The following is a 25,205-nucleotide window of genomic DNA, read 5'->3' on the forward strand; positions in this document are numbered from 1 at the left end:
TGGATCATGACTGGGAATTGGACTGAATGAGAAAAAGAACTGCAAGTGGGTAGATGGCTTAATTAAAAAGAAAGAGTGAGAGATAATATTAAAGTGTGTTGTTATTAAGACAAGAGAATAATGTGTTAATAACAGACCCAAACTAAGAGTGTGGCAGGGGAAAAAAGTGTAGATATAAAGATCACTTTGAAGAAATAATATTTGATAGAATATATGGGTTGAAACAAAGAAGAGAGTTAAAATTATATTGAGATTTAGAGTCTAGGTGAAAAGAATGATGGTCATTATCATACATAAGTCCCAAGAAAAGAAACTCATTGAGAGGAAAAAGGTGATTTGCTTTTTGGCAGTTTAATCTTGAAATGATAGAGAGTAATTCAGATAGTGATTTTTTGATAGCCAATAAGAATCAGGGCTCACAGATATTACATAATAAAATGTGTTGAAGAAATGGAATATAGACCCAAATCAGAAAGGAAAGAGGAATAAGGGAAGTATTTATTTATGTATGTATGCATTTATCATTTATGTCAAATGACTAGGTACACAATTTTTGAGGTTAAGCTACCAGAGAAATGACAGATGCCCTAATGGAACTCAGTTTAAAAGATCGCGCTATCACTTTGAGTTCATATAGTTTTACCAATTACCTTCTCATGTATTGCTAAAGCAAACATTAAGTATCTGTGATATACTACAGAAAGAAGACAGAAAGAGAAAACAAATTGAAATGTTAGTCATGCAAGTCTCATTAGAATATGAAAACCAAGAGCCCTATTATTGAGAACCATGTCTACTCAGTAAATTTAGGAGTCATCCAACCACATAATGCAGTTAAATGGATTAGAATCACAGTCAGGCTGAACTGAGGACTGGTGGTAAGACACATGGAACACAAGTCTCAAATCCATAATGGAAACAGTTGGATCTCACCTCCTTGGCTTTGATTAGCTACTGGGCATAGAATCCAGCTTGACAGATTCTGTGGTCTTCCAGATGGCAATGAATAAAAGCCATCCATCTTATAAAGGCCCAGGGAAACACTAGAAGTCAGTGTCAGTTTTGATAAGTCAAACTCCTTCAATAAACTCTTTTCCATTTTAATTGTAAAGTTGAAACTGAAGCTGTCAAAGAGTATAAGAATAACAAAAAGGACAATGTGTATGTATTGCATGCCTTAAACTGCACATGGGTATGTATAGATTGTTTTTCATGAATTATGTCAGAAACCAAAGTATTTCGATGTTGCTGAAAAAGATTTTGCAAATTCTTGAATGAATTTCAGATTTAGGGACTTTCTTCTCTTTAGAATTCATAGGATTAATAACACTGGAAAGTTATTTGCATTTTCAGCCATCTTTTTGTTCAAGGCATTGGTCACCTTGGTTTTCAGAAGTAGATTTATGTATGGTTGATGAGAAAGCTTAGGCTTCAGGGCTTACTAGCCAGAGCGCCTTCAATGACACCTGGATAGATTGTAGCAACTGTTCGTAAATAATTGTTAGTTGTTTTATTGTGTCTTTCTTTAAAGAATTCTTCCCTCCTACCATGTAATCCAACTTATTTTGGAAAGAATATGGCTTAAATGATCGGAAATATTGTGAGATTATTCAACAGTAAAACAAAGCAAAACCCCTCCTGCATAGTATCTGAAAGAACAATACTGTTTCACTTCTTTTCCCCGTTGTACAAACATTAGGCAAAATATGAAAATTTATGTGAATTTTAGAATCAAAATATATACTTGGGTGATTTTGAAAATTATTAAGTCTTAAGGGAACTATTTTTTTTTTTTTTGCAAAGAATAACAAAATTATTGAGTCAAAGCTACAGGACTTGCTTTAATTATGCCCTATAGCTTTGAAATCTATCAGGCAGTGTCCGTATCTTTGAATTCATTTTAGTTATCTACATTACTATCCTCATAATATCATTGGAATAGACCAATATTTTAGTAGTTTAACTTAAAATATCTAAATAGGATTCTTTATTGCATTTATATTATCAGTTAAAAGTGTATTAAAAACAAAAAACAAAAGGCATAAATTGGAATCAATCTGTAAATGCTCTTTTTAACTACAAAATTTGTAGCATTTCAATAATATTTAGAAAATAGAAAGACCTGTAATAAATTAAAATATATTTTATTTCCTTCCTATCTTATTCCTGAATTTGGGACCCTATTCTGGTATTTATTCAATAGGCAATCATTAACAAATCATTTTATTTCTCTGAGGCTTGAGTTCTTGCTCTAGGTTGCCTTTGTTACAAGGCTATTGTGAAGAATAACTGAGAAAAGGCACCAAAGGTGACAGGGCAACTGTAGCAGCATAGAATAAATGTCCAAAGTAGTCCTGGATGTTGGTCCTAAGTGATCTTCACCCTTCTGTCTAATCAGGTGTCATGACTCTGCTGAGGTGTGCTCAATCTCAGATTCAATAATGTGCCCTAAGACTTCTCAATTGTATTTGTTTCTGAATTTCCTTTGAACAGAACAAGGTCCATCTTGCTAATAAAAATTTCAACTTATAGAGCACCTCCCCCAAATCCTTCTAGTAATAACCATAAACTAAAACCATTATCCAGAATTAGATTCATGATCTAGGATTGGACGAATGCCACCACAGAGGAAGTCAAAATTCAAAAGTGATTAAAGTGTTCTGTGCCCCTTTCTCTGTATAGATAACAGCATAAATTTGCTAAAAAGCAGAGTGGAATATTCATTTTCCCTTCATGAAATGAGACATTTAATATACTCTTATTATAAATATAAATGTAGATTGCGTACTGATAAATAATTTGTAAAATATTATCTCCATTTGTTTGGGACACTCAGTCATAGTCTATGTTTTATGAACTTCTAGGAGTAATTATAGTCCTCATATTAGTAATATAAAATCTAAAATTAACTTATAGTAAACATGTTTTACAAATTGGGTTTCCTGTAACTGTAATTCAATTTATTTTTATTGTTTTTGCTATATGCTTATTTCTAAATTTGAATCTTCACATGAATTAATACTTAAGGTTATATTCTTATGACAGATTTTGATAGATTAATGGGTACAAAAGTGATCACTGAACTTATAAATACATGAGATAGATTCTTATAGTCTTAGAAGTGTTCTAAGGAATGATTATTTAAGATGTTTAAATGCCATTTTCTTTCCATTATTTCAGCAGCAGCTAAAAAGGATGAAAAGAAAGAAGGTACGTTTTATGTAAAATCTCACTCTGACTTTTGTAAGAACAATTTACCAATATTTAGAGTTGTGCTTTTACTGCTCTCCTTACTATATCCCCTTCAGATAACTGGATCCATTATTTGCATACATTTTGCATTAATGTTCTCTTTCTATCTCACCTCACACAAAAGGATGAACTATTTCTTTAAATGTAATTTTAGTGTAGCTTTCTCAAGATAAAACAGCCTCTGCAAATCCCAAACCTCCTACTCTGTTGGCAGTTTTATCAATTTTTAGAAATTTGTAAATTATGGACCCCATTCTCCTAAACTAACTCCTTGCATCTCTGACACACATAAGTAACTGATGTTACTTTGCTCTATTAAGCTGCAAATAAGTTATAGTCATCCACTGCAAATAAATTCATTTTTTTGGGGGGGTGGCATGACATGGAGTAAAATATATCTTGTTAGCAAAGGAAAATTACATTATACGGAATTAAATGGAAAAGAAAGACTTTATCCAAGACTACTGCAATAAGGGTCAAGTCTATTAGCAGAGGAAGGAGATTGAACTTAATTCCACTGAAGCTAAACGCCTGAGAGTTTTTAAATGCTGGAGTGAGCTAGCATCAAAGTACTGGACAATAATGAGTTGAGGGTGATCAGTGCAGTAAGGCCATATGTGCCTTCTAACTGAATCTATCAAAGTTAGGCTCCTACCCTCCCAAAAGACTGAGAAATAGGGATGTTATCTTTTCTATAATTATATTCTAAAAAAAGATGGCTTTCTAGTTATTGTAAAAGACATTTATGGGTTGTAGCAAATTTGTATCTCGAAAGGACAGAGAAAGAGTTTGCAATTACAAGGTTTCCAAAGTGAAAAATTTAAGAAAAAAAGAGGCCAGATGCCTGTAGGCAGGAAGAAAGTCGTATAAACTTGGTCCTGCATTAAACATTAAGGCTGACCACACCACTGCTGTCCTTTTTAGAGGGATGTTTGTAATGCATGCCCTGACAAAACTTGGATAGTCTTTTCACCACTGTTTATTAATCTAATCCCATTTTATTAATAAAAATAGAATGTGGATACATGACTATATGATCTAAAAACATAAAAAAGGGTTATATTTTCTATTTAACATGATCAGAATTTTCCATGATCCTAACAGTTTGAGTCACATTCTGCTTCTGTTACACAAGAAGCTTAAAGTTAATGTGCATGAAAAAGAGAAAATATTTCAGTTGGTTATTTGTTCAGAGAAAGCAAAGCTAAAGTATTATAGCAAAGACTGCTAGAACATTTTAATGTTTCTCGTCAAGAGATTGAAATCAATATGGGTTCCCTTTGCTATCTTTTAAATGTATATTGGCAACTGATACTATATATATATTATGAGTACTTTGATAAAAAGATAGGGAATTTTTAAAGAATAAAAACATTGTAACTTCCTGGCACAGTTTTGTATAGAAATGCTAGTTATCCTTCCAGTATTCCCTCTTAGAAAAAAGAAATTAAGTTTCATTTGATTTAAGTAAAGGAGTAATATGAATGGTTGTTTTTTTCATTGGTATCCAAGTCAATGTTTTAGGAAACTATGATTTCACAACTTTTAAGATTTGTGCTTGGTTTCCCCTCCCCCCTATTCTTATGCCTCTATTTTTTCTGGCTTATATATGTCATTTCACCTTTTAAATAAATTGTCCATAATCTATATGCCATATTTGGAAGAATTTGGGCAGAACTTTGCCAGTGGAAATTCAAAAGCTTCCTTGTCTGTGACCTGTTAGGAAACACTCTCCTTGTAGACATCAAGATTCAAATTCTGATGTCAGTTTCAACCCCAGCTTTTCCTTTACTCCTCAAATTTAGTCTTTTATAATTTTCAGTTTGACTAAATTCTCTTTGGTTTAATCCTTCCTTAAATAATTAGAAAAACTGATTTTCATTACAAAACAGGCTTTAGTTTTCCAGTTGGGACTTCACATTGCCATTTGTGACTTCAATGAGTTTTACTAACAATTCATATTTGCCAGGGCAATGATCTCCCAAAGTCAGATGTTTTTTTAAAAAGTGGTCAATGACTTCAAGGGGGTTCCTAATATCCTTTCCATAGTTCTTCAATGTCAAAACTATTTTTAAAAGAAATATGAAATCACCATCTGCCTTTTTCTCTCACATTCTCACATGAGTATACACTATAATTTTCCAGTGGCTTAGTGGTGTATATTAGTGCAACAGACTAAATCCCAAGCAGATATGCAAATCTAGCCCTCTTCAAATTAAGCCAGACATTAACGAGAGTCACAGAAGTCAATTATTTCACCATTTTATGTATTAGAAATATATTTGTTATAGAATATGTTGTTTACATTAAAATATATCAGGTTTATAATTTTAATAAATGAATAAATAATACATAAAATTTAAAAATTTTCTTAGCTTTCATTTTAAATATTATAAACATCAATAAATGCAAAAATAGCTATTTGGATCTTTAGTAATTATTAACAGTTTAAAGGAGTACTGAGATGAAAATGTTTGAGATTCTTTGATAGAAATAATTATCTTGCTTATACTATTATCTATTTCCAAAATATTCAACTGTATTCATTACACTTTTTATATTCTTAACTATTTAAAATATTGAGTGACTCCACCATGATCACAGAAAATACTCTATAGGCCTTAATCTGCAATTACATTTCCATATTCTGTTTCTGACTTGCCTTTTCTAACCTCCTGTCAAGCACACATCAAGGCAAGCTCAAGGCCAATGCCTGAATAAATCCAGTAGTAAAGATGCCAGGAACCTTTTTGAGATTGAGGTAACTTATTACGTTCATGGACATCAAAAGTAAGAGAAGCTAAAAGTGACAGCTCTTTATGGCCCTTGTTCCACACTCCAAAAAGGGTGAAGCAAAAACAAATGGGAGGAGGTTGCAATGCAACACAAATTAGGATCACTTCCTTGCTGAGGAGGCAATTCCAGGCTCTAGCCATGATTCTGTGGTCTACAGCTCTATGCCAAGTGGGTCTAGGAAGAAAACTTGGAGGTGATGAGAAATTATTTTTACAGTCTCCAGGAGAAATTTGGAGGCACATGGGAAGTGGCCTCCTTGGTCCTCACAAGACTCCCATGGTTTTGTGTTCCAGGGGAACACAAGGCATCCTGTTCAAATTCATTAGTTGCAGTTTAAACCTTTACTTGTGTGGATATGTTGCTCTTATTCTTACCCACATTCTTCCTTTATGTACTCTATTCCACAAAGCTGCTCTTCATTTTACATATGAAAGTTCTTGCTGTTATCCTAACAGAGTTTACCACACCCCAACCCCTTTTTTTTCTTTCTATGAAATATGCAGCTTTTTTTTTTTTTTTTTTTTTTTTGGAGTTCATGATAATTCCTCTGTCCTCTAAGAACTCTGGTCTTCTCAGTTAAAAATACTTTCAGTCTTCTATAATGCACCATGGAGCTTATTTCTTACCACTTTGTACTTCATGTTACTTGCAATCCTTTTCCTTTTACTCTAGCTAACTTCAGACTTTTGATAAGAAGGTCATGTCCAATTCACTTTTATCCTCTGCAGGGACTAAGTTTCTTAGTTTTCACATTGTTCAAATATATATTCTGTGAATCAGTAATATCTAGTACTCAACACATACATAATAGTCACAAGAAATATAAAATATGAATGACCAATTTTCTCACATCCCGGGCAAATATTCTGTAACAAATATATTTCCATCATCATCATCATCATCATCATCACCACCAACATCATCATCACTATAAGTTATTTTTTAAGTTTGGGAAGTCATAACTAACTATTGTTTTATGTGTGTATGATCATGTGCTGCTACTTGGGCTAGATGAGCAGAGCTAGGTAAATCTCATTCATTTAATCTCATTTTAATTGATGAATTCCTAGGGGCTAGAATGCTAAGAATTCTGCTTTAACATGTGGAAGACAGAACTCTACTAAGAACAAACCAGATGAGATTGATTGTTTACTGACACTAGCAAAAATAGAGTTGAATGCATATGAGCATTACCTCAAGTCCTAGGGATTCAAAATCGAAATATGAAGAGGAATTGTGTGGAAAAATAAAGCAAAGTGTATGGTATTGTAAGAAGAAAGATGTTAATCCAACAGATTCCATAAGGGAGACAGTGTTCTTTATTCCCAGCAAGAGTGGACTACCAGAGAGTTCATTTTTCCCTTGAGATAAATTGGTACTTCATTTTCCTCTGTCCTCACTAAGAACATAATAGATCATACTTGATGTGTTGCTAAAGATGAGGGACGAACTGAACAGAATGCCAACACATCACTGTGTTTTAAAGCATAGGTGTTGGGGGGTCTCAGTGTTCCTAATTTTTAAAAAAAGGGCTGATGCTCAGAGTATTGGGCAGGTGGTTTATATAGGAAAGTATATTAACCAAGTAAACCTTTATATTGATTAAGCCATTTCAGCAACAAATGTTGAGAGGGCATAATGAAGTTTAAAAGCATGGATATTAAACAGCTCATACTGATAGCCTTTCAGGGTCAGTATGTGATCTTTGAATTCTAAGTACTCTATTTTTTCAGTTGCCCAGATTCCTTTCTTATATAAGTCCTTTGAGCTATTGACTCCAATCTGAAAGACAGATCTTTATGATGACTTTCACTGTAGCTTTTCATTCTTAAAGTTAATATATTGAACTTCTAAAAGACCAGTTTGGTTAGATCTCCTTATAGAAGATTGCTATTTTTCACATTTCTATTTCATGAAATGTTTTATTTCATCTTAATGTGTACCACAATTCACCTGACTCTGGACTTCCTATTATGTTTTATATTATTTTATTTTGGTACAATTGATATCTAATTCAATATATTATTGATTCTTGATTCTCATTATTAAGGAGAAGGAAATTGGATTGAAAATAAAAATGTTCTATAGATACATATATTGTGTTGAGTTTTCCATTACTACTCTATGTCAGCATAAAGTTATTTAGCTAATATTTTCCCATATTGTGACATAATTAGCAAAATCATCATTTTAATGACTGAATTTTTTTAATGTATGGTACAACACAAATCCTTCCACAGTTCTCCTACTACTCAGAGTTTACTGTTTAATATTCTCTTTACTTAGAGGAATAAATTAATTTCATGGAAAAGATATTCCTATAAGTGTATTTATAATTTTGCATTTTTTTCTTTGGGATTCTAGAAATGGAATTACCACATCCAAAAGCATACTAATTTTTATAACAGCCTGGATTCTTTCTGAGGTTGCTTTCCCAAAGTATTTTTATTTTGGTAAAGTTATCAAAATGGGTTGTCACTTTCCCCACAGTGTTTCTAGAATTTTTGGTTATCATTTTTGTTTTCATAGAACAACTTTGCTGGCCATCTAACTGATTTTTGTGAATAAACAGAAGTGTATTGTCATCTCCAAACATGTCAGGTCCAGAGCTTTATTATGGAAGTGGATGACGGATACAGCCACATCACTGTGAGGAACACAGGTCCCTTAACTTGCAAATGAGGAGTGTCCATTGTTGCAGGTTCTAAGCCAGATAATTGTCAGCTAGCAAAAAATCTGTTCTTCTTTAGCATGTTTCAATCTTTGGTCATCATCATGTTCTAATTTCAGTATTAGAGAATCTCAAAATTAGGTTATGAAGGCATATAAGAAATGACAAAATAGGAAATGTTCTCTGCAAAAAATAAAATAAAAAAAATAAACTAAGTTGTTTTTATTCCAATATAAACAAGATTCAGAAATCCTTGTGTTTTTATTTTAAAATAAAAGGAACATAGAGTTTATGGTCTAAATAATAGAAAATAATAAATTCCTCAGATCTAGGCTGAATGTCCCTGTATAAAAAGCAAAATAGATGTCTGTTGACCACAGAGTACACATTACTATACAGCAGTTATAAATCAATGTGTTCCTAAGTAGCCCACATGCAATATGACCCTATTTCTTTTCCATTAGAGTGGGATGCTGTGCTGGAAGTATATGATTATTCTAAGAGTGTACAATGCAGTTTACCTGGACTTACACACACACACAGACACACACACACACACACACACACACACACTAATATATATGTAAATTAATCTGGAAACTAACTTCTACTCAGTATTTTCTAAAAACTGAGAACTAACAAAATTATAAGGACTAAATTTATGCACACTTTAAGACCATTTGGGTTAATGCACCATGGTAATATTTTTTGTTACAAAACTGTGGATTCTGTTATTAATTAGGTGTTTGCATGAGTTGGGAAAAAAGAAAACTGGCTATGCTCTTATAGAAATATATATATATATATATTTATATATTTATATATAAAATATATACATATAATTTTTTAATGTATGATACAACACAAATTCTTCCACAGTTCTCCTACTACTCAGAGTTTACTGTTTAATATTCATATATACATATATAAGTTACATGTAGATATTTATTTTATTTTTTTCTGTATTTTTTGCTTTAAAAGGTTTCTCACCTCCCTGTCTTACTTCAATGCTCATTCTTTTGAAAACATGGTAGTTTCTCTTTAGGCTTCATATTTCAGAAACATTGCATGTAGTCAATTCATTTTAGTGCAAATGATTTCACTGTTGATGTCACTTTTGCTGTGAGCTATTCAAGTTGTTGGTTTCTCTAATCTGTTTTATGAATAACTTACCTTTATATTTTCAGATTCCAAGAAAACAAAAAAGCCTACAGAAGGTAGTATACACATTTTTTCCCCTTTTATTTTATGAACCCTAAAGTAGGTTTTTTCTTAAAGAATCAATATTGAAAAAAAAAACTTATGAAATAGAAAATGGGAAGAGGGGGAGAGAGAGAGAGAGAAAGAAAGAGAGAGAGAGAGAGAGAGAGAGAGAGAGAGAGAGAATTTAAATCTTTACTATTAACACTGCCATGAGAAATATTCAGTAGTATTAAAAAATTAAACCTTGCATATATTTACTTTTGACAGTTATTGTTCTCAAATTTTGCCTTACAAATAAAACAATGTAAAGTATCAGGCACTCATTTAATGAGAAAGTATACATTCAGTTAATTTTCAACACATCAGCATGAATTATAAATGGAATGAAATCATAACTCATTTGGCAAGTATATACTTGCATCTTTTGGACTTTTTCACATTTGTTCATTGGTACAAAGTATTTATCTACACAAATTTTTTAAGTTTGTCCATGTGTGTTTATTTAAGAAGACTGCCATGTGTAAATAATTTAAAATGACTTAACATTATAATAATTGTCAAATAATGTTTTTCAATCAAATTATGGCACTTCTTACGATAATGGACAATACCTTAGAGCAACACTCATTGTAAAATTCAAGGGGAAATATTTGGGAGACTGTGGAAAATATGTGGTCTAAGAAATGTGATAGTAGTAAGTTTTATCTTTAATGCTTTTAAGATCAATGTTTTTTTTCTGTTTATATTTCTTTCAACAGAGCAGTTGAAGGGAAAAAGTAAGAAAATGCATGCAAAGTCTATTTGCGTGTGATGTGTGCTGTTTTTTTCTACTGCTATAAACTGGATTGCTGGTGTATTTAAACTTGTAATCTTGAATGTACTTGTTCTATGTTTGATGCATGTGAACTGTTTTGTTTTGTTTTTTTTCTGGCTTTTTTTTTTTTTTTTTTTTTTTTTTTCAGAATGAAGAATACATGGCCTACAGGGTCAGAGTGACCTGGAAAGCATAGCGAGCTTTTTTATAACCTTTTTTTTTTTTTTTTTCCAACTCTGGCAAACACTTAATAACACTATCCACAGTTTTGTAATAGAAAATATAAACATGTTGCATTAACCCAAATGGTCTTAAAGTGTGTGTAAATTTAGTCCTTATAATTTTGTCAGTTCTCAGTTCTTAGAAAATACTGAATAGAAGTTGGTTTCCAGGTTAGTTTTATGACCTCATCTCTATTGTCTTTCTTCTTGTAATACATAAATATTTGACATGTGTAAACAATATATTACATTTTGTCTGTGATGTGATTTTCTCTCTATAGGCACTATGAACTCTGTGTAATAACATTGTTTGGCATCTATATCTTAGGCATAATTCAATGTTACTTTGACACACCATTAAATTTGGTAACTATTCAGTAAAGCTCAATGCCTTGAGGTTGTGTCTTTTACAAACATGTATTCTCCTCTGAAGAAAATAGGAGACATTTAACAAATCAAAATTTAAAAATAAAATTCACCCTACTCAATTAGTTTTTAAAAATTAGCACTGTTCCAGGACTATATAGTTCTTAAGATCCCATTGGTATTAAAAACATTAGCTTTAAAATATACAACATTTAAAAAAATGTTTATGTATGTTTTAGCCCTATAAAGTTAGGACTCTGAGACATTCAATGTCATGAAAGAGCTCTAAAATGTCCTGTAGAAAGAATCATGAAATTATGCTACAACCCAGCCAGAGGGAGCAATTTATCTGTGGAGAAGTGTGTGTTTGTTCAGCATCAGATTTATGAGTGTGCACAGCTGCTGGTAAGTTCTGGCACTGGGATACAAAATCTACTCCACAAACCAGCAGGAAAATGGAGGACAACTGGAGATTTTAAAAATTATATATATATATATATATATATATATATACACACACACACACACACACACACACACACACACACATATCTCCTTAAGGCCTTCACTTTATTGCAGTTTATATGATTTAAAATGTCCTGCAGACACATGGCAGCTCCTTGGCAATCTTCAGGGTGTTGATGTATTTAATAAATAAACATGACTTTTCAGGCCTTCATTTATAGCACAACCCATTCCCTCCTTGAGAAGTTCCATAGATGTGACTTGGGAAATCATTAGCAGAAGTAATTGTTTTCTTCAAAACAGCTATGAATTTTTTTTCCAAATTAACTTGTTTGTTCTGATTTGTCATTTAGACTTGCTTTTGCTATTGCTATTATTATGTGTTTGAATTTTATTTGGATTTATCTTCAATATTGCTGCATTTGATGTTATATTCTAGCCTTATATTCTGTTTCCACTTTTCTTTTTAATTAAATTTAAATTTAATTTAATTTCTTTTGAATTAAAAGTTTGTTTTCTAAGTCATGTTCTTTAAGTTTAGACCTATTTTAAGTATAAAAACAGGGTGAAGGATTCACATATACTTAATTTTGTAAATTTTGTATATTTTATAAATTCCTATAATCTATAATTTTTTCAAAATAAAAAGAAATAACTCAAATGATCAATTAGGGGCCTTATTTGGCAGTCCCTGTAGAATTTAATGGTAAAATTGTTTATATTTATCATTATATTAATAATAATTATTAAATAATACATAATTATTCAATAAATATTCTATGCAATATCATATATCGTAAAAATTTCTGCATGTGTTTTCTTGCATATCATCCCAATTAGCACAGTATATTATTATGTGATGACTTTCTAATATTCTAGTGCAGGCTTTTTTTCTTTAACTTTAAATTTCATATGTAGCTGGTGCTTGATTTTTATGTCCTGTGCCCAGTAATATCTTTTTTGTTTGTTTTAATTACTTTACAAATCTTGTATAGTTCAATCTTTCATCCAGCAGTTAAACAATACATTTAATTTGCCAGACACTTGGTAATATTTTTGTTATGTTGGATTTTTGCTCAGTCACCTATACTCCTTCAACTTAGCCTGCAATCCTTGCTCAAGCAAGCTCTTTTGTTTGTTCTGCTGCCTGTGCATGGTCGTAGCGTGTGCAAGTTGTTCTTTACCCCTGCACAATGATAAGCCTGATGAGTGGAATTGAAGGTTGGTAGATTGTGCCATCACCATACAGGGTTATGTGACCCCAAGTGTTTCTAAAATACAGTTCATAATATTCTTTCAGCATGAACAGCTTCCAGTTTTCATATTTTATTCCATAAATGAAACTTTAAGGAATTTTTCTAACGCTTTCCTTTAAAGTATCAAACAGTGTCTAATAGCATTTCTTGAAAACCTTCTTTTAAATTAATTTGACATGCTTATCTAGTCAAAATAAATAAGAATAGGAATGTGGATGATAACATTTCCCATAAAATTAGAGCTTGCACTTCATGTAAAATTAGTACACTATATATTGTAAATGTTAGCTTCCTCTTTTTCTTGTGGGGACGTATATACTTTTTTATTAACTTAACCCATTAGAGAAAAGGAATGGAACACAAATCAAGGAAATGTCATAAATCCAAGAATCTGCTGAGGATGTCCTGTCGTACTGCCACCACACAGGACACAGCACTGTGGGCTTCTCCAAAGCATTGCTGCCCTATATATTTCCAGTTTGTTGTGCCTTCCAGAATGTTGATTCCGTGAAAAGCATATTGTCCTCTTGTAGAGTGTTGTCTTCTTTCTCCTTTTTTTTTGTATTAATTTTTATTGAATCTTTTTAATTACCTAAAACATTAGGATACATTTTGATATAATCACAAAACTATGGACTATAATTTGCTCTAATTCAGTTCTTAGCACTTCCCCAATTGCCTCCCTTCTCCTGCTCCAGTCTCGCTACTCTACTGATATTTCAGTTTCCTGGTATTTTTTTCTTTTCTTTTTCTTATTAAATTAGTGGCTTGTGGATATACTTGATGTTAGGATTCACTGTGCTATTTTCATGTATGCACATGTGAAAGTGAAGTCAGTTTCATTCCTCTGTTCTTCCCTTTTCCCCTCTCTATTTCCTCCCCCACTATCTCCTTTGTTTATTATACTGATCTTTCCTCTGTTTTAATGAAATTCCCACTCCTTGTTTTCTCTCTTTCTTTGCATCTGCCTCACCCTGTTGGATTTATTTCTGCATATTAGAGAAAACATTTGACCTTTGACTTTTGGGGACTGGCTTATTTCACTTAGTATGATAGTCTCCATTTCCATTTATTTACCCACACATGCCATAATTTCAGTTTTCTTTATGGCTGAGTAATACTCCATTGTGTATTTGGACAACATTTTCTTTATTCATTCATCTGTTGAACAGCACCAAGTTTGTTTCCACAGCTTGGCTATTGTGAATTGTGCTGCTATAAATATTGATGAGCCTGCATCAATATTAGATGCTGATTGTAAATTTTTTGGTTATATACTGAGGAGTGGGATAGCTGCGTTATTGCTAGTTTTTTGAGCAATCTTCACATTGCTTTTCAGAGTGCCACATTGCTCTGCAGTCCCACCATCAACAGCTGAGTGTAATTTTTTCCCCACATTCTCGCTAGCATTTATGATTATTTATATTCTTGATAGTTGCCATTCTGACTGGAGTGAGATAAAATCTCAGTGTAGTTTTGATTTGTGTAGCCCTATTTTCTAGAGATATTGAATGTTAAAAATAAATATTTGTTGAACATTTGTATTTCATTATTTGAGAAGTGTCTGTTCAGTTCTTTTGCCCACATTGTTTAGGTTATTTGTGTGATTTTGGTGTTACGTTTTTTGAGTTCTTTGTATGTTCTGGATATTAATGTCCTACTTAAGAAGCAGGTGGCAAAGATCTTCTCCCTTTCTGTTGGCTTTATGCTCTTAATGCCTCTTGAGTCTGGAATAATGCTTGTGTCAAACAATATTGACTAAAGAAGGTTCTTAAAAATAAATGTTAGCTGAGAACTCTATAAGGAGCATTTGTATTTCTTCCTCAAACCAGGCAAGTATGTTTTGCTTCCTCCTTTGCTTCTTAGCTTATTTTAGTTTCTTAAATATATCCCAACAGAATATTTTTCTTAGCTAAATTAATATCTCTTCAATATAAGAATATATTTAGAAAAGACAGTAAATATGAAATCTGTCCATCTTCATTTTTTTCTGAGAATTATTTTTAAACAGCCATAATAGCTATCCTTTGAGCTTACTTTTCATTCCAGATTTATTTCATGTAGGTCTAAAATGATAATAAATTTATTTTTCTCGATTTTTATAGATTCATTTTATGTTTCTGGTTTATTATTTATGTAAATTTTGAATTCTTGTAAATATCCAGAATATTTTGATTCTACTCTTTGAGGGAACTCCCAAGAGAAATTATACTCTCTTCAAGGTATTTATTAGTTGCTTCAATCCAGCATCAGCATGTGGGTTTGCTTATGTTAAAACAATTAAGATGTAATTCACATAATTGTAATAATAATAATGATGATGACAATGATAATAACAATAATAAAATATGTTTCAGAACAGGAAAAGAAAGAAAAACATGCAGAACCAGGTAATTTCTTTAAAGTATTCATTTTAAAAAATTTTATGATATTATTTAATTTGCAAGTTAATGATAAATTATAAATGAATGGCATAGAATATTGATTCTTTTTTCTTTTCTTGCTTGATATAGCAAAGTCACCAAAGAAGGAAACTTCAGGTGAGTTACTCTGGTGAAGTAGACTCGCTCTACTGACAGGTAGCCTCAGACTATGTGTAAAGGGTGGTCTGAGGCAGGAAAGGTCAGGAAATCTCAGCCTTTCTTTCAAGCTCTTGACACAAACTTAACATCAAGGCAGTTTTACAAAGTAAAAGTCTGATAACATGCTGCACCCTTGCTACTCAGTGTGAGGCCTGTGAGCCAGCAGCATCTGATGCTGAGGTAGGAATGCAGACTCATTAAGAAATGAATGCCCCACCTAGTCCTACTGAATAAGAAACTGAAACTTCATAATAACCCCAGTGAACTCCTTTGTGCAATGTTTGAGAAGTAGAATTTTTTTGTTTAGTGAAAAAAAAAATGCAAAGAACAAAATAAAACACGAGCAAACACTTCCTGTGAATGCATCTAATATCACTTTGCTTTTCAAATATGAAATATACACTTCTAGGAAATATTCTCCCCCCATGCATAACGTTACTTAGTAGCATTTCTTGAACACTTGGGGATTTGTCTTAAAAAGAGAGGTAGATTTATTCTCAGTATATTTGTAATCTAATAGGAAAAAATTGAACTGAGAATCAAACAATGAGACAAACCAACCCAATCAACAAATACTGAAAGTGCAGTTACTATAGATACCAAATCATTTTCTTATTTTTTTCTAACATTTAACCTGCTCAGTATGTCATTCGAATGAAAAATTTTCATGTTTTCTAGTGACCTCTATTTTTTTTCTTTTCTTTCTTTTTTTCTTCCTGTCTTTTTTCTTTTCTTTTTTTTTTTTTTCATGTTGAGTTTGCATGAAGAAATGTCACCCAAAGAACCAGCATGTTTTTTTTTGTTGTTGTTGTTAAGGGAGGGTATTTGGGTTGGTGTGTTCTTGTGTTTGTGTGCACATGTTGCAGGTAGTCATAGCTTCATATAATGTTCTGTAGTCATTCCTTCGATTTCATTGTATTTAAGTGGAAATAATATTTGCCATTTGTATATAACAATGCAAATAGAGCTGCTACACCATAGGACTATCCTAGCCACAACCATAGCAAATCACAGGTTTAAAGCCACATGCTTTCTTCTTCCCAGTTTGTTAAAACTACTGCAATAACCCCAATCCGATTAGGTATCTCTCCAACCAGTTCCATAGCATCATTTCCTTACCTTTACAATAGCATTTAATATACTGTTAAAATTATACTCTCTTCTTTTTTATACTTTCAACAGTTCTTAATTAGAGAATAGAGCCTATTTTTATCTCTTTATTTTCAGAATGCCTATTGTGATTCCAAGCACACAGAGGGCACTTGATAACAATGTTTGAAGTGAAAGAAGGACACCAAGTAGAATAATCCCAGTTTTTAAGATTTAAAAACTGAATGATTTCCAAATACATAATTTACAAGATGATGTAATGGCACATTTAACCGTCTCACATTAACAGCCCTACCATTTAACCTTTGGTAAGGAATGGTTTATCTATTTATAGAGAACAGCCTATTTGTTCAAGAATGCATTCCCACTAGTGCTCTGTAATACACATTTATACTTATGTACATATGCAAAAAGCTCAAATAGAGACACATTTTAAAATATGTAGGGGCATATCAAATGTCTTTTGGTATAACTAGTTTTAAGGATCTTCATAGCTAAATACCATGTCTCATATTGAACATGACACAATGCCATAACTTAAAATTGCTTCAAATCATCTGTTCATTTCAGAGTTTGATTACAGTGGAGCTACTTAGCAGTAATTACTTGTATTTTTAAAATTTAAACCATTGGATAATCTGCCATATTATTTCTTTATTTATTTTCATTTCATTTTATAGAATTTGAGGAAAATGTTATTTTCCTGAATACAAAAGCAATCAGATCTTTGCAAACTTAAAATGGAACACTAATAATCATGAAAGATATTTCTATGTTGGAAGATGTATAAATAGCAGTCCCCCAGAAAATAAAAACAAAAATCTGTGGTTCATGAGTATTTTTAGAGTATGTCAAAGAAATTGTAGTGCTATGTATTCTCTTTCTAAAATTTGCTTTTTTTTTGTTTATTTGTTGTTGTTTTTTTCCCCCTTTTGGTCCTTAAGATTTTACACACAGTCTTTTAAGCAACTAAAATAACCTTAAAGTTATTTTATAAAAACACAAGTATGTTTAACATAGACCTTCTTTCATATCATTAACAGCTGCGAGTGAAAAACAAGTAAAAGCAAGTATGTTGAATGAAACTTTTAAGTAGAGCATATTTTAGCAGCTTATTCTCTTGACTGTTCTGCTGTAGACATTGCTAATGCTAATTTTTGAGCTGGATTGCCAATTTTTTTTGTGTTGGAATAATATGTCAAATTACTCATTTCAGTCTTTCTGTGAATTCATGCTTCTGACGCTTTATCTGTAGAGCTTTACTTTGTAAATTTTAATTTGTCCAGATAATAAACTCTCTTCAAATTGTGACTTGTTTTATACTTTGCAGAATATATGATCTCTTCAGTTTCTTAATTAAATAATTCTATAATTATTCTAATAATTAATTGTTTGAACAAACAAATAGGCAACATAATTTGTCTACTATAAAAGTTTTGTCTTTAATAAAATGTACCCCCCAAACCCAGTTTTTAAACTGTTCTTTGCTATCATATTCTTCTTTTAACCCATGTAACTTTAGATTATGAAATATTGACTGGCAACTATAACATGGCATTTGTATCAGTGGTAGCCTTGACAATATGCTCAAGGGAAAAAGCTGATTTCTTTTGTTTGTAAATCTTAATTTGATAAAATATCTAACAGGTTGCCATTAATGGAAATTATTTTAAGCATAAGGGCTTCCATTTTATTTTTGGAAAAAAAAACATGGTTAGCGTCTTTAAGTTTTTTATATATGACCTACGGACAGTTGTGTGCATGATAAAATATATTTATATATTCCTTTGGGTTAGAGTTATATAAGTACTGATGATGATACTAATACATAATACCTGGTATTATCACTGGTAAACATATCAGTGAATAATTGGAATATATGTTAATTAGATAGATGATAATGTCTTTCTTTTTCTCTTTTAAAAAAGAACATTGCTTTTAGAATTTTCCCCTTGGAGTGGTGAGGACTTTAAAAATGAAGTTTAGCATGAATCTAAAATTCCATTTATATTTCCATGAAAAATTGTGAGTTTAAAGTTGAATGCAAAGCTAATTGGAACTCTATATTATGAATTGTTTAGTATGCTAGCACTTAGTATGTAGAAATGCATAATCAAGAAAATGTATAAAACAAACTGATAATTTCACAGCTCTGGTAAAGAACTTTAGATTAAAAATTACTCTAAAAATTAACATTTTCTTAGTAGGAAAATGTGACATAGATAAAAATATTCATCTGAAATAAAAAAAAAATCTGTATGATCTGCCAACTATGAAACGCACTATCCAATCAAGTTTTTAAAAGATCAGCATGTTTTGCAGGAGATTAGCATATTGGGTTACCAAATCATTAAAACCCAACATAAAATTTTCAAGAGTTAATATTCTACCCCTTATGTGGTTGAGACATATGAACTTGACATGGACATTTTATGTCAATATAAAAATTAATGAGAGACAACTCATAAGCTGTTCAGATTTTCTAATAACAGCCACTTCTCCAATTAAGAATTGGTTTCTTGTTTGTCGTTTGGAAATTATAGCCGTACAACATAAGAAGTGCTGCACATTTCCTATATATAGTGGACTGTCTGTAAAGTCAATACCTAAAATGAAAATTATATATCATTACAAATACTCTTGAAAAGTCTTTAAATCTTCCATATAGTATGGTGAACATAGTTTTGTATATGTAGCCTGCACATCTGGGGTACAAATTTACATTATCTTAAATTAGGAAAGTAAGTGTGAAATTGAAATATGTAGCTGAATTAACATAAATCAAACATTTATGTAATGAAATTCCATGTTATTGAATTTCATAGGAAAGGTGATATTGACAGAGCAAGTCCATGGTAAATGTAAAGGGACATTTGCCATTAACACTGGATCAGAGAAAAAATAAAACAAAGATTAATTTAGTGGATTGAAACTGTTCCCTCAGGTACTGATGAATAATCGAAGTCCACTAGTAAAAACATTGGAAGACTTGATTGAACTATGGGCTATATCATTTCAGGGTAGAGCTTCTAATAGATTTTAAGAACTTGAAGAAGAGAGAAACTGTTCCAGGTTCAATGACACAATGCTGGGGAAGGTCACATCTAGAGTTATGGGCCACAGAATGGTGTTGATGGAAGAAGAATGCCTTGGACCAGGAAGGGATGTCAAATCTAGATTTTGCAATTTCTGCAAGACAACACAGATAACTTTCTTTCTCAGGGAACAAGCAAAAAATGCCTCAGTGCAACAAAGTCCCATCACTCCAGTTCCCTGAGCCTGTCCCCCCATACATCATATAGCCACATAGAGTTTGGCAATGCAATTAGGATCAAACAAGTAGGCCACTGGAGTAGAATAGTTCAGATGTTTAATGCTAATCATGGTGAATCTTCAATAAAGTCTATCGCAGTTGTTGTATATTCAATAGGTTGATCACATCCCCCCAACTTTATTTATTTTGGTCAAGGATCAGTGTTTTCTAGTCCTTGGGAGGCACTGCAATAGTTCACTTCATCCATGTTGAGGACTTTGAGGTTTATATCACTTATCCCATATGTGTGTTCAACCAGCCTGTGGTCAATTTGAATTTAAGAAAAAAATTTTATCAAATACCAGGTCAGGGCCAAAGTCTAGTCAGTTTTAAACTGTGGATCTAAATTTTTACAAAAATAGCAACAAACCGACATTTTTCATCCTCTGATTTTAAGTATTCCACAGATTTTTGAGAATGCTCAGCCACCAAGCCTATGTTCATCACTCTAACCACACTTCAGTGTCTAAATATGTAGGTCAGACTTCTGTGACCAGTTCTTCCAATGCATGTCAGAATCATTCAGGAGAAGCAAGTATGCAGAATTGAACAATTAGGTCCTTTTGAATTTAATTAGTTATTTAACATTAAAGTAATACTTGGAGACAATTTGTATTAGCAAAATGATACATTTTTGGACTCAGTAGTACATTTTCTGGCATAGGAATTCTTGAGGAAAAGGAATATGGACCTGAACCAGCACATCTGATATCAAATAGAATGTGTGCATACCAAACATGATCATGAATGTCAGCACTAGTCATGGTTGACTATACTATCCCAGGATAATTATTACTAGACCATCTTCTCACTTGTTTAGTCTGTATAATTTACACGATGGCTCCTCACATCTCAGTCGCTGTTGTCCGAATACACTCAACACAGTATTGATGTAGCACTGAAGTAACGTACCAGGAAAACTAGGTTGTGAGGGATTGACTGAGGAAGTAGGGCAATACATGCTTGTTATTAAGATTATGTGTAAAGCTAATATTGATGTACTGAGTGATAGCTTTAATTTGGAAAATTTCATGGTGCAGACTCCAAGAATGTCCACAAAGATTGGCAAAGAAAAGACAGAGAGAGAGAGAGAGAGAGAGAGAGAGAGAGAGAAAGTACTAGCAGAAGCAGAATCTAAGGCTAATTTAGACACAAGGAAGTAGAAAGGAGGCAGTGAGGATTTTAAGTAAGAAGCTAGGAATAAATTTCAGTACCAGAAAATAAAATGATGGCCACGAAAAACAGCAGTATAAACGATAACTGTGGGGTTCTGAGTCTTAACTGTGTAAATATACAGATTTTCTGATATTATTGTTCAAATATATCTCCTGATATTATTATTTCAAAGAGTAGCATGGTATTGGTGTAGATGCAGACAAATTCTCCTACAAGACGGAGAAAAAAAACAAGACCTAAATTAAATCCCATGTGAGCAAAAATCTGACATAAGAAAGAACAGCCTTTTCAGATAGAGAATGGGTAGATTATTTTAAAATGTTGCTGATGTAGTTAGAATTCATTACAAAAAATGTAATTTATCCCTACTTCATACAATTCTAAAATATCAATCCCAGATGGTTCAGGGACTAAAATAGTAAAGGCAAAACATCGTGTTATTTTTTTTAAAAGCCCAGAAAAACATATTTATAATTTTTGAAATATGGAAAAATTGGGAAAACTAGATATGAAAAATTCAAACCATGAATTTAAAAGTTGATTTATTATATTGACTGAAGTATTATTAGGCCTCCTAAAGAGATGTAAAAAAGAAGCCACAAACTTGTAAAAGCTGTTTATAACACAGATAAGTAACTAGTTGCAAAAAAAAAAAAAAAAAAAAAAACAACTGAAAAACAAGAGGAAGCATTTGACCATTTGGCAGAAGAATGGTATGAAAAACAGAAGCTAGAAGCAAGCTTAAAAAAAGAAAAGTGTGAATGACCTGCAAACATTTCCAAATGTTGAACTTCTAAGCAATAATGGGATTTTATATAAACTCAGATAAAGGATACTATATATACATACCAGATTGGTATAAAGTGGGAGATTTGATCATATAATGACGATGAATGGAGCAATAAAAACTTGCATACACTAGTGATGTGAATGTAAAATTTTGGAGGAAAATATGGCATTTATATACTGAACTCAAACATGGACACATGCCATGGCCCAGCGAGTTCACCTTCTAAGAACAATTTTTCACATGTTTGTAGTCAAATTATTTATACTAGCACATAATTAGACATGACCTAGAGTCCATTAACAGTAGAACAGATAATTTATAGAATTTTTACACAATGGAATGCTATATAGCTGTTCAAAGTGATCAATGACAGCTACTCATATCAACAAGTCTACCTCTCTTTCTCTCTCTCTCTCTCTCTCTCTCTCTCTCTCAGCCTCCTGTGTAGTTGGAATTATATTTGTACAGTACCATGCCTGGCCATTTCAATGTTTTGAAAAAAGCAAATGAGAAAAATTAAGCCATATAATCCAATTTATACAAATTTATTCACTAATCAATATAATTTAATTCATATAAAATTATCTTACCTCTATTTAGAGACAAATATATGTAATACAAAATTGTATAAAGAAATATTTTTGTGAAATTAATGTCACGAGTAACTCCAGGATGAAAAGAGTTATTATGTACAACAATGGTGGGGTAAGTCAGAAGTTTCCAAAGGTCTTGATAGCATTCTATTTCTTAAGCTTGTAGGGGATATACAAATGTTAGCATTCATTATCACCATTCACTAAGATGCACAAATATCATGTGCCTTTAATTTATATCATATTTTTCACTATAAAACAGTTTAAAAATAGAGAGTGAGAAGACAGAAGTGCTGTGGGGGGGGGGAGTGTAGAAGCTCTCTAGAGGCTGCATGGAACATGGAGGGAACAGGGAGTTGAAGGATGTGGTGGTTTGTGGATACAGAGTATTCATGCTTTTGAGATGATGTGAACACATCAGGGAAGGTGAGAACTGATGAGGTAGCAGATAGGAGCAACCTTGCAAGAACAATGACCTTGAGTAGATACAAGGAGGTGGGACCCAGGGTGCAGATTGAAGGATACATACTAAATAGCTGCAGGGACTGATTATCCTTTAAAACTATAAAGAGGATGGGTATATGCTAGTGAGGTGGTAGAAAATTGAGGTAGCCTGTACTTATTTTCTCTATGAAATTCTCAAAGGCAGCTTCCCTTTATGTTGTTGGATTTGGACAGTTTGAGGAAAGAGTAGAAATTGTGAGCATGTTATCAAAGGGAAGGGGGAAACAACTTCACTTGGTCTGGAAGAATATTGTTGGCCAGTGCTGAACATTCCCATGAGTATTGTGCTTGACATTTGAAGCAAGGTTGGCAACAAGGTTAGGGTCTTTCTCCAGGTCGGATGGCTCCTTAGGCAACTGGCAAAAAATACATTGGGTATTTTGCCAGATAACTGCAGTCCCCACAAAGTTATGTTGAAGTTCTAACTCTGTACCTGCAGTTATAACTTTATTTTAAAATAGGGTCTTTACAAAGTTAAGCTGTGGTCATATTAAATTGGAATGGGCCTTAACTCTGATGACTGGTGTCTTTATAAGAAGAGGAAAATTTTGAAACATATACACATTCAGAGAGAGAACAGCTGTGTCAACCAAAGAAAGAAATCAGAGCCATGACAGACAGAGAAATGCCAAGGATTGCTGGCAATCACCAGAAGCTTTCAAGACACAAAGAAAATCCACCCTACTGCCTTCAGAGGGAGCTTCAGAGGGCCATGCCAAGGCCTTGATTTTGTACTTCTACCCTGCAGAGCCTCAAAAAAAAAAAAAAAAAAAAAAAAAACCTGTTATTTTTATCCACCCAGCATCTTAAAGGCAGCCCCAGAAATGAATGCAGAAGATGACTATGAATACTAAACAGATGAATGACCTAACCACAGGTCATTTAATCAAGCTTGGTTAGAGATGAAGACAGAACATGAGGAAGATCTTGAGTGGTAGGAAAGTGGTAAGATTGCAGGAATCACAGTATTGATGGGATCAGATACTATTTAGAGGGAGTTCTTTAGTAAGTGAAATGTGAAGACAAGCAACAGAACCAGGGAACAGGATTTTTGAAATCAAGTTTTGACCATAATGGAAAAGTCCAAGTGTATATTTGTGGTAGTCATCAGAGAAGCGGGGTTTCTGGTTTTCTCAAGTGAGGAGCTCAAGGAAGTGAGAGCTCATGTGGTTGCATGCATCATGTATAACAGTGACTCCTAATTCTGTTAAATATTAGAAGTGTTTGAAAATCATATAAGTATACCAATACCCAGGACTCACCCCAGGCTCATTAATTCAGGCTCTGCATCTCACCTCAGACATCTGAATAGAATAGACTTATCAAAATTCTCCAGCACATTCTAATATACATTTAGCTTTGACAATGATTTTTAATTAAATCCCACAATAGCAGTAGTGTAGAGAAGGGTAGTGATGTACAAAATTATTCACTGAATGAAAGGATATGCTGTTAGGTTGGTTGACAACAACAATAAAGAGGGTTAGAGCCTGCTACGATTTGATAGCGTGTACTTCAGAAGAATTGGGATCTGGATGAAACAAGGAGATGACAATCTATGGCAAGTATTGAGAAGCCAAGAGGGTTAAGTGTATACCCCTTCCAGATGCCTTAATATGTGGGGCATGGAAAAATAAATGTTCTTTATTTTAAAAGATTGTAGGGATACAACATCTTTGGAGAGACAGGACTTGGTATATGGATAGAATACAGGGAACATATTAAGAAGCTGAAAATATAGGGACAGTACTGCTAATAGGCAAAGGGGACAGTGGAAGGGCTTTGGAAAGAGGTAAAGTTTTGGAGAGACATACAGAGCCATAAATTCTCTTTTCTGATGGAGAGCTCATGCTAGACCTGAGGCAAACAGGAGTGAAGATCACTGTAGGATTGACCTCAGCAGATTCTTAGAGGAAGTTTGGTAATCAGTTTCCAAAATATGGTCCAGTTCAGCAGCAAAATCATCACCTGGGAACTAGTTAGAAAGACAAATTCTTAGAACATGACCAGAGTTACCATCTCAATTTTCTGGACCTGCCCCTGTATTTTAAAAGCCCTCCATGATGATTCTGATGCATGCTGAAGCAAAGAAT

At 32.7% G+C, this 25,205-nt stretch overlaps 1 protein-coding gene across 9 annotated transcripts in view; it reads left to right on the forward strand.

Annotated features, from left to right (window-relative positions):
• The window catches only part of Trdn (triadin), a 362,446-nt gene that overhangs the window by 205,463 nt on the left and 131,778 nt on the right, over positions 1–25,205 (forward strand). For 8 of the 9 annotated variants that reach the window (XM_076858293.2, XM_076858296.2, XM_076858294.2 and 5 more), the window contains 6 exons: positions 3,181–3,210; positions 9,907–9,936; positions 10,681–10,698; positions 15,402–15,434; positions 15,558–15,584; positions 17,780–17,806. In XM_076858293.2, coding sequence (XP_076714408.2) covers positions 3,181–3,210; positions 9,907–9,936; positions 10,681–10,698; positions 15,402–15,434; positions 15,558–15,584; positions 17,780–17,806 — 165 coding nt within the window. The remainder of the gene's footprint in view (positions 1–3,180; positions 3,211–9,906; positions 9,937–10,680; positions 10,699–15,401; positions 15,435–15,557; positions 15,585–17,779; positions 17,807–25,205) is intronic. The other variant, XM_076858291.2, reaches the window with a different exon arrangement.

Source organism: Callospermophilus lateralis, chromosome 6, assembly GCF_048772815.1.
Source record: "Callospermophilus lateralis isolate mCalLat2 chromosome 6, mCalLat2.hap1, whole genome shotgun sequence".
Taxonomy (NCBI): Eukaryota; Metazoa; Chordata; class Mammalia; order Rodentia; family Sciuridae; genus Callospermophilus; species Callospermophilus lateralis.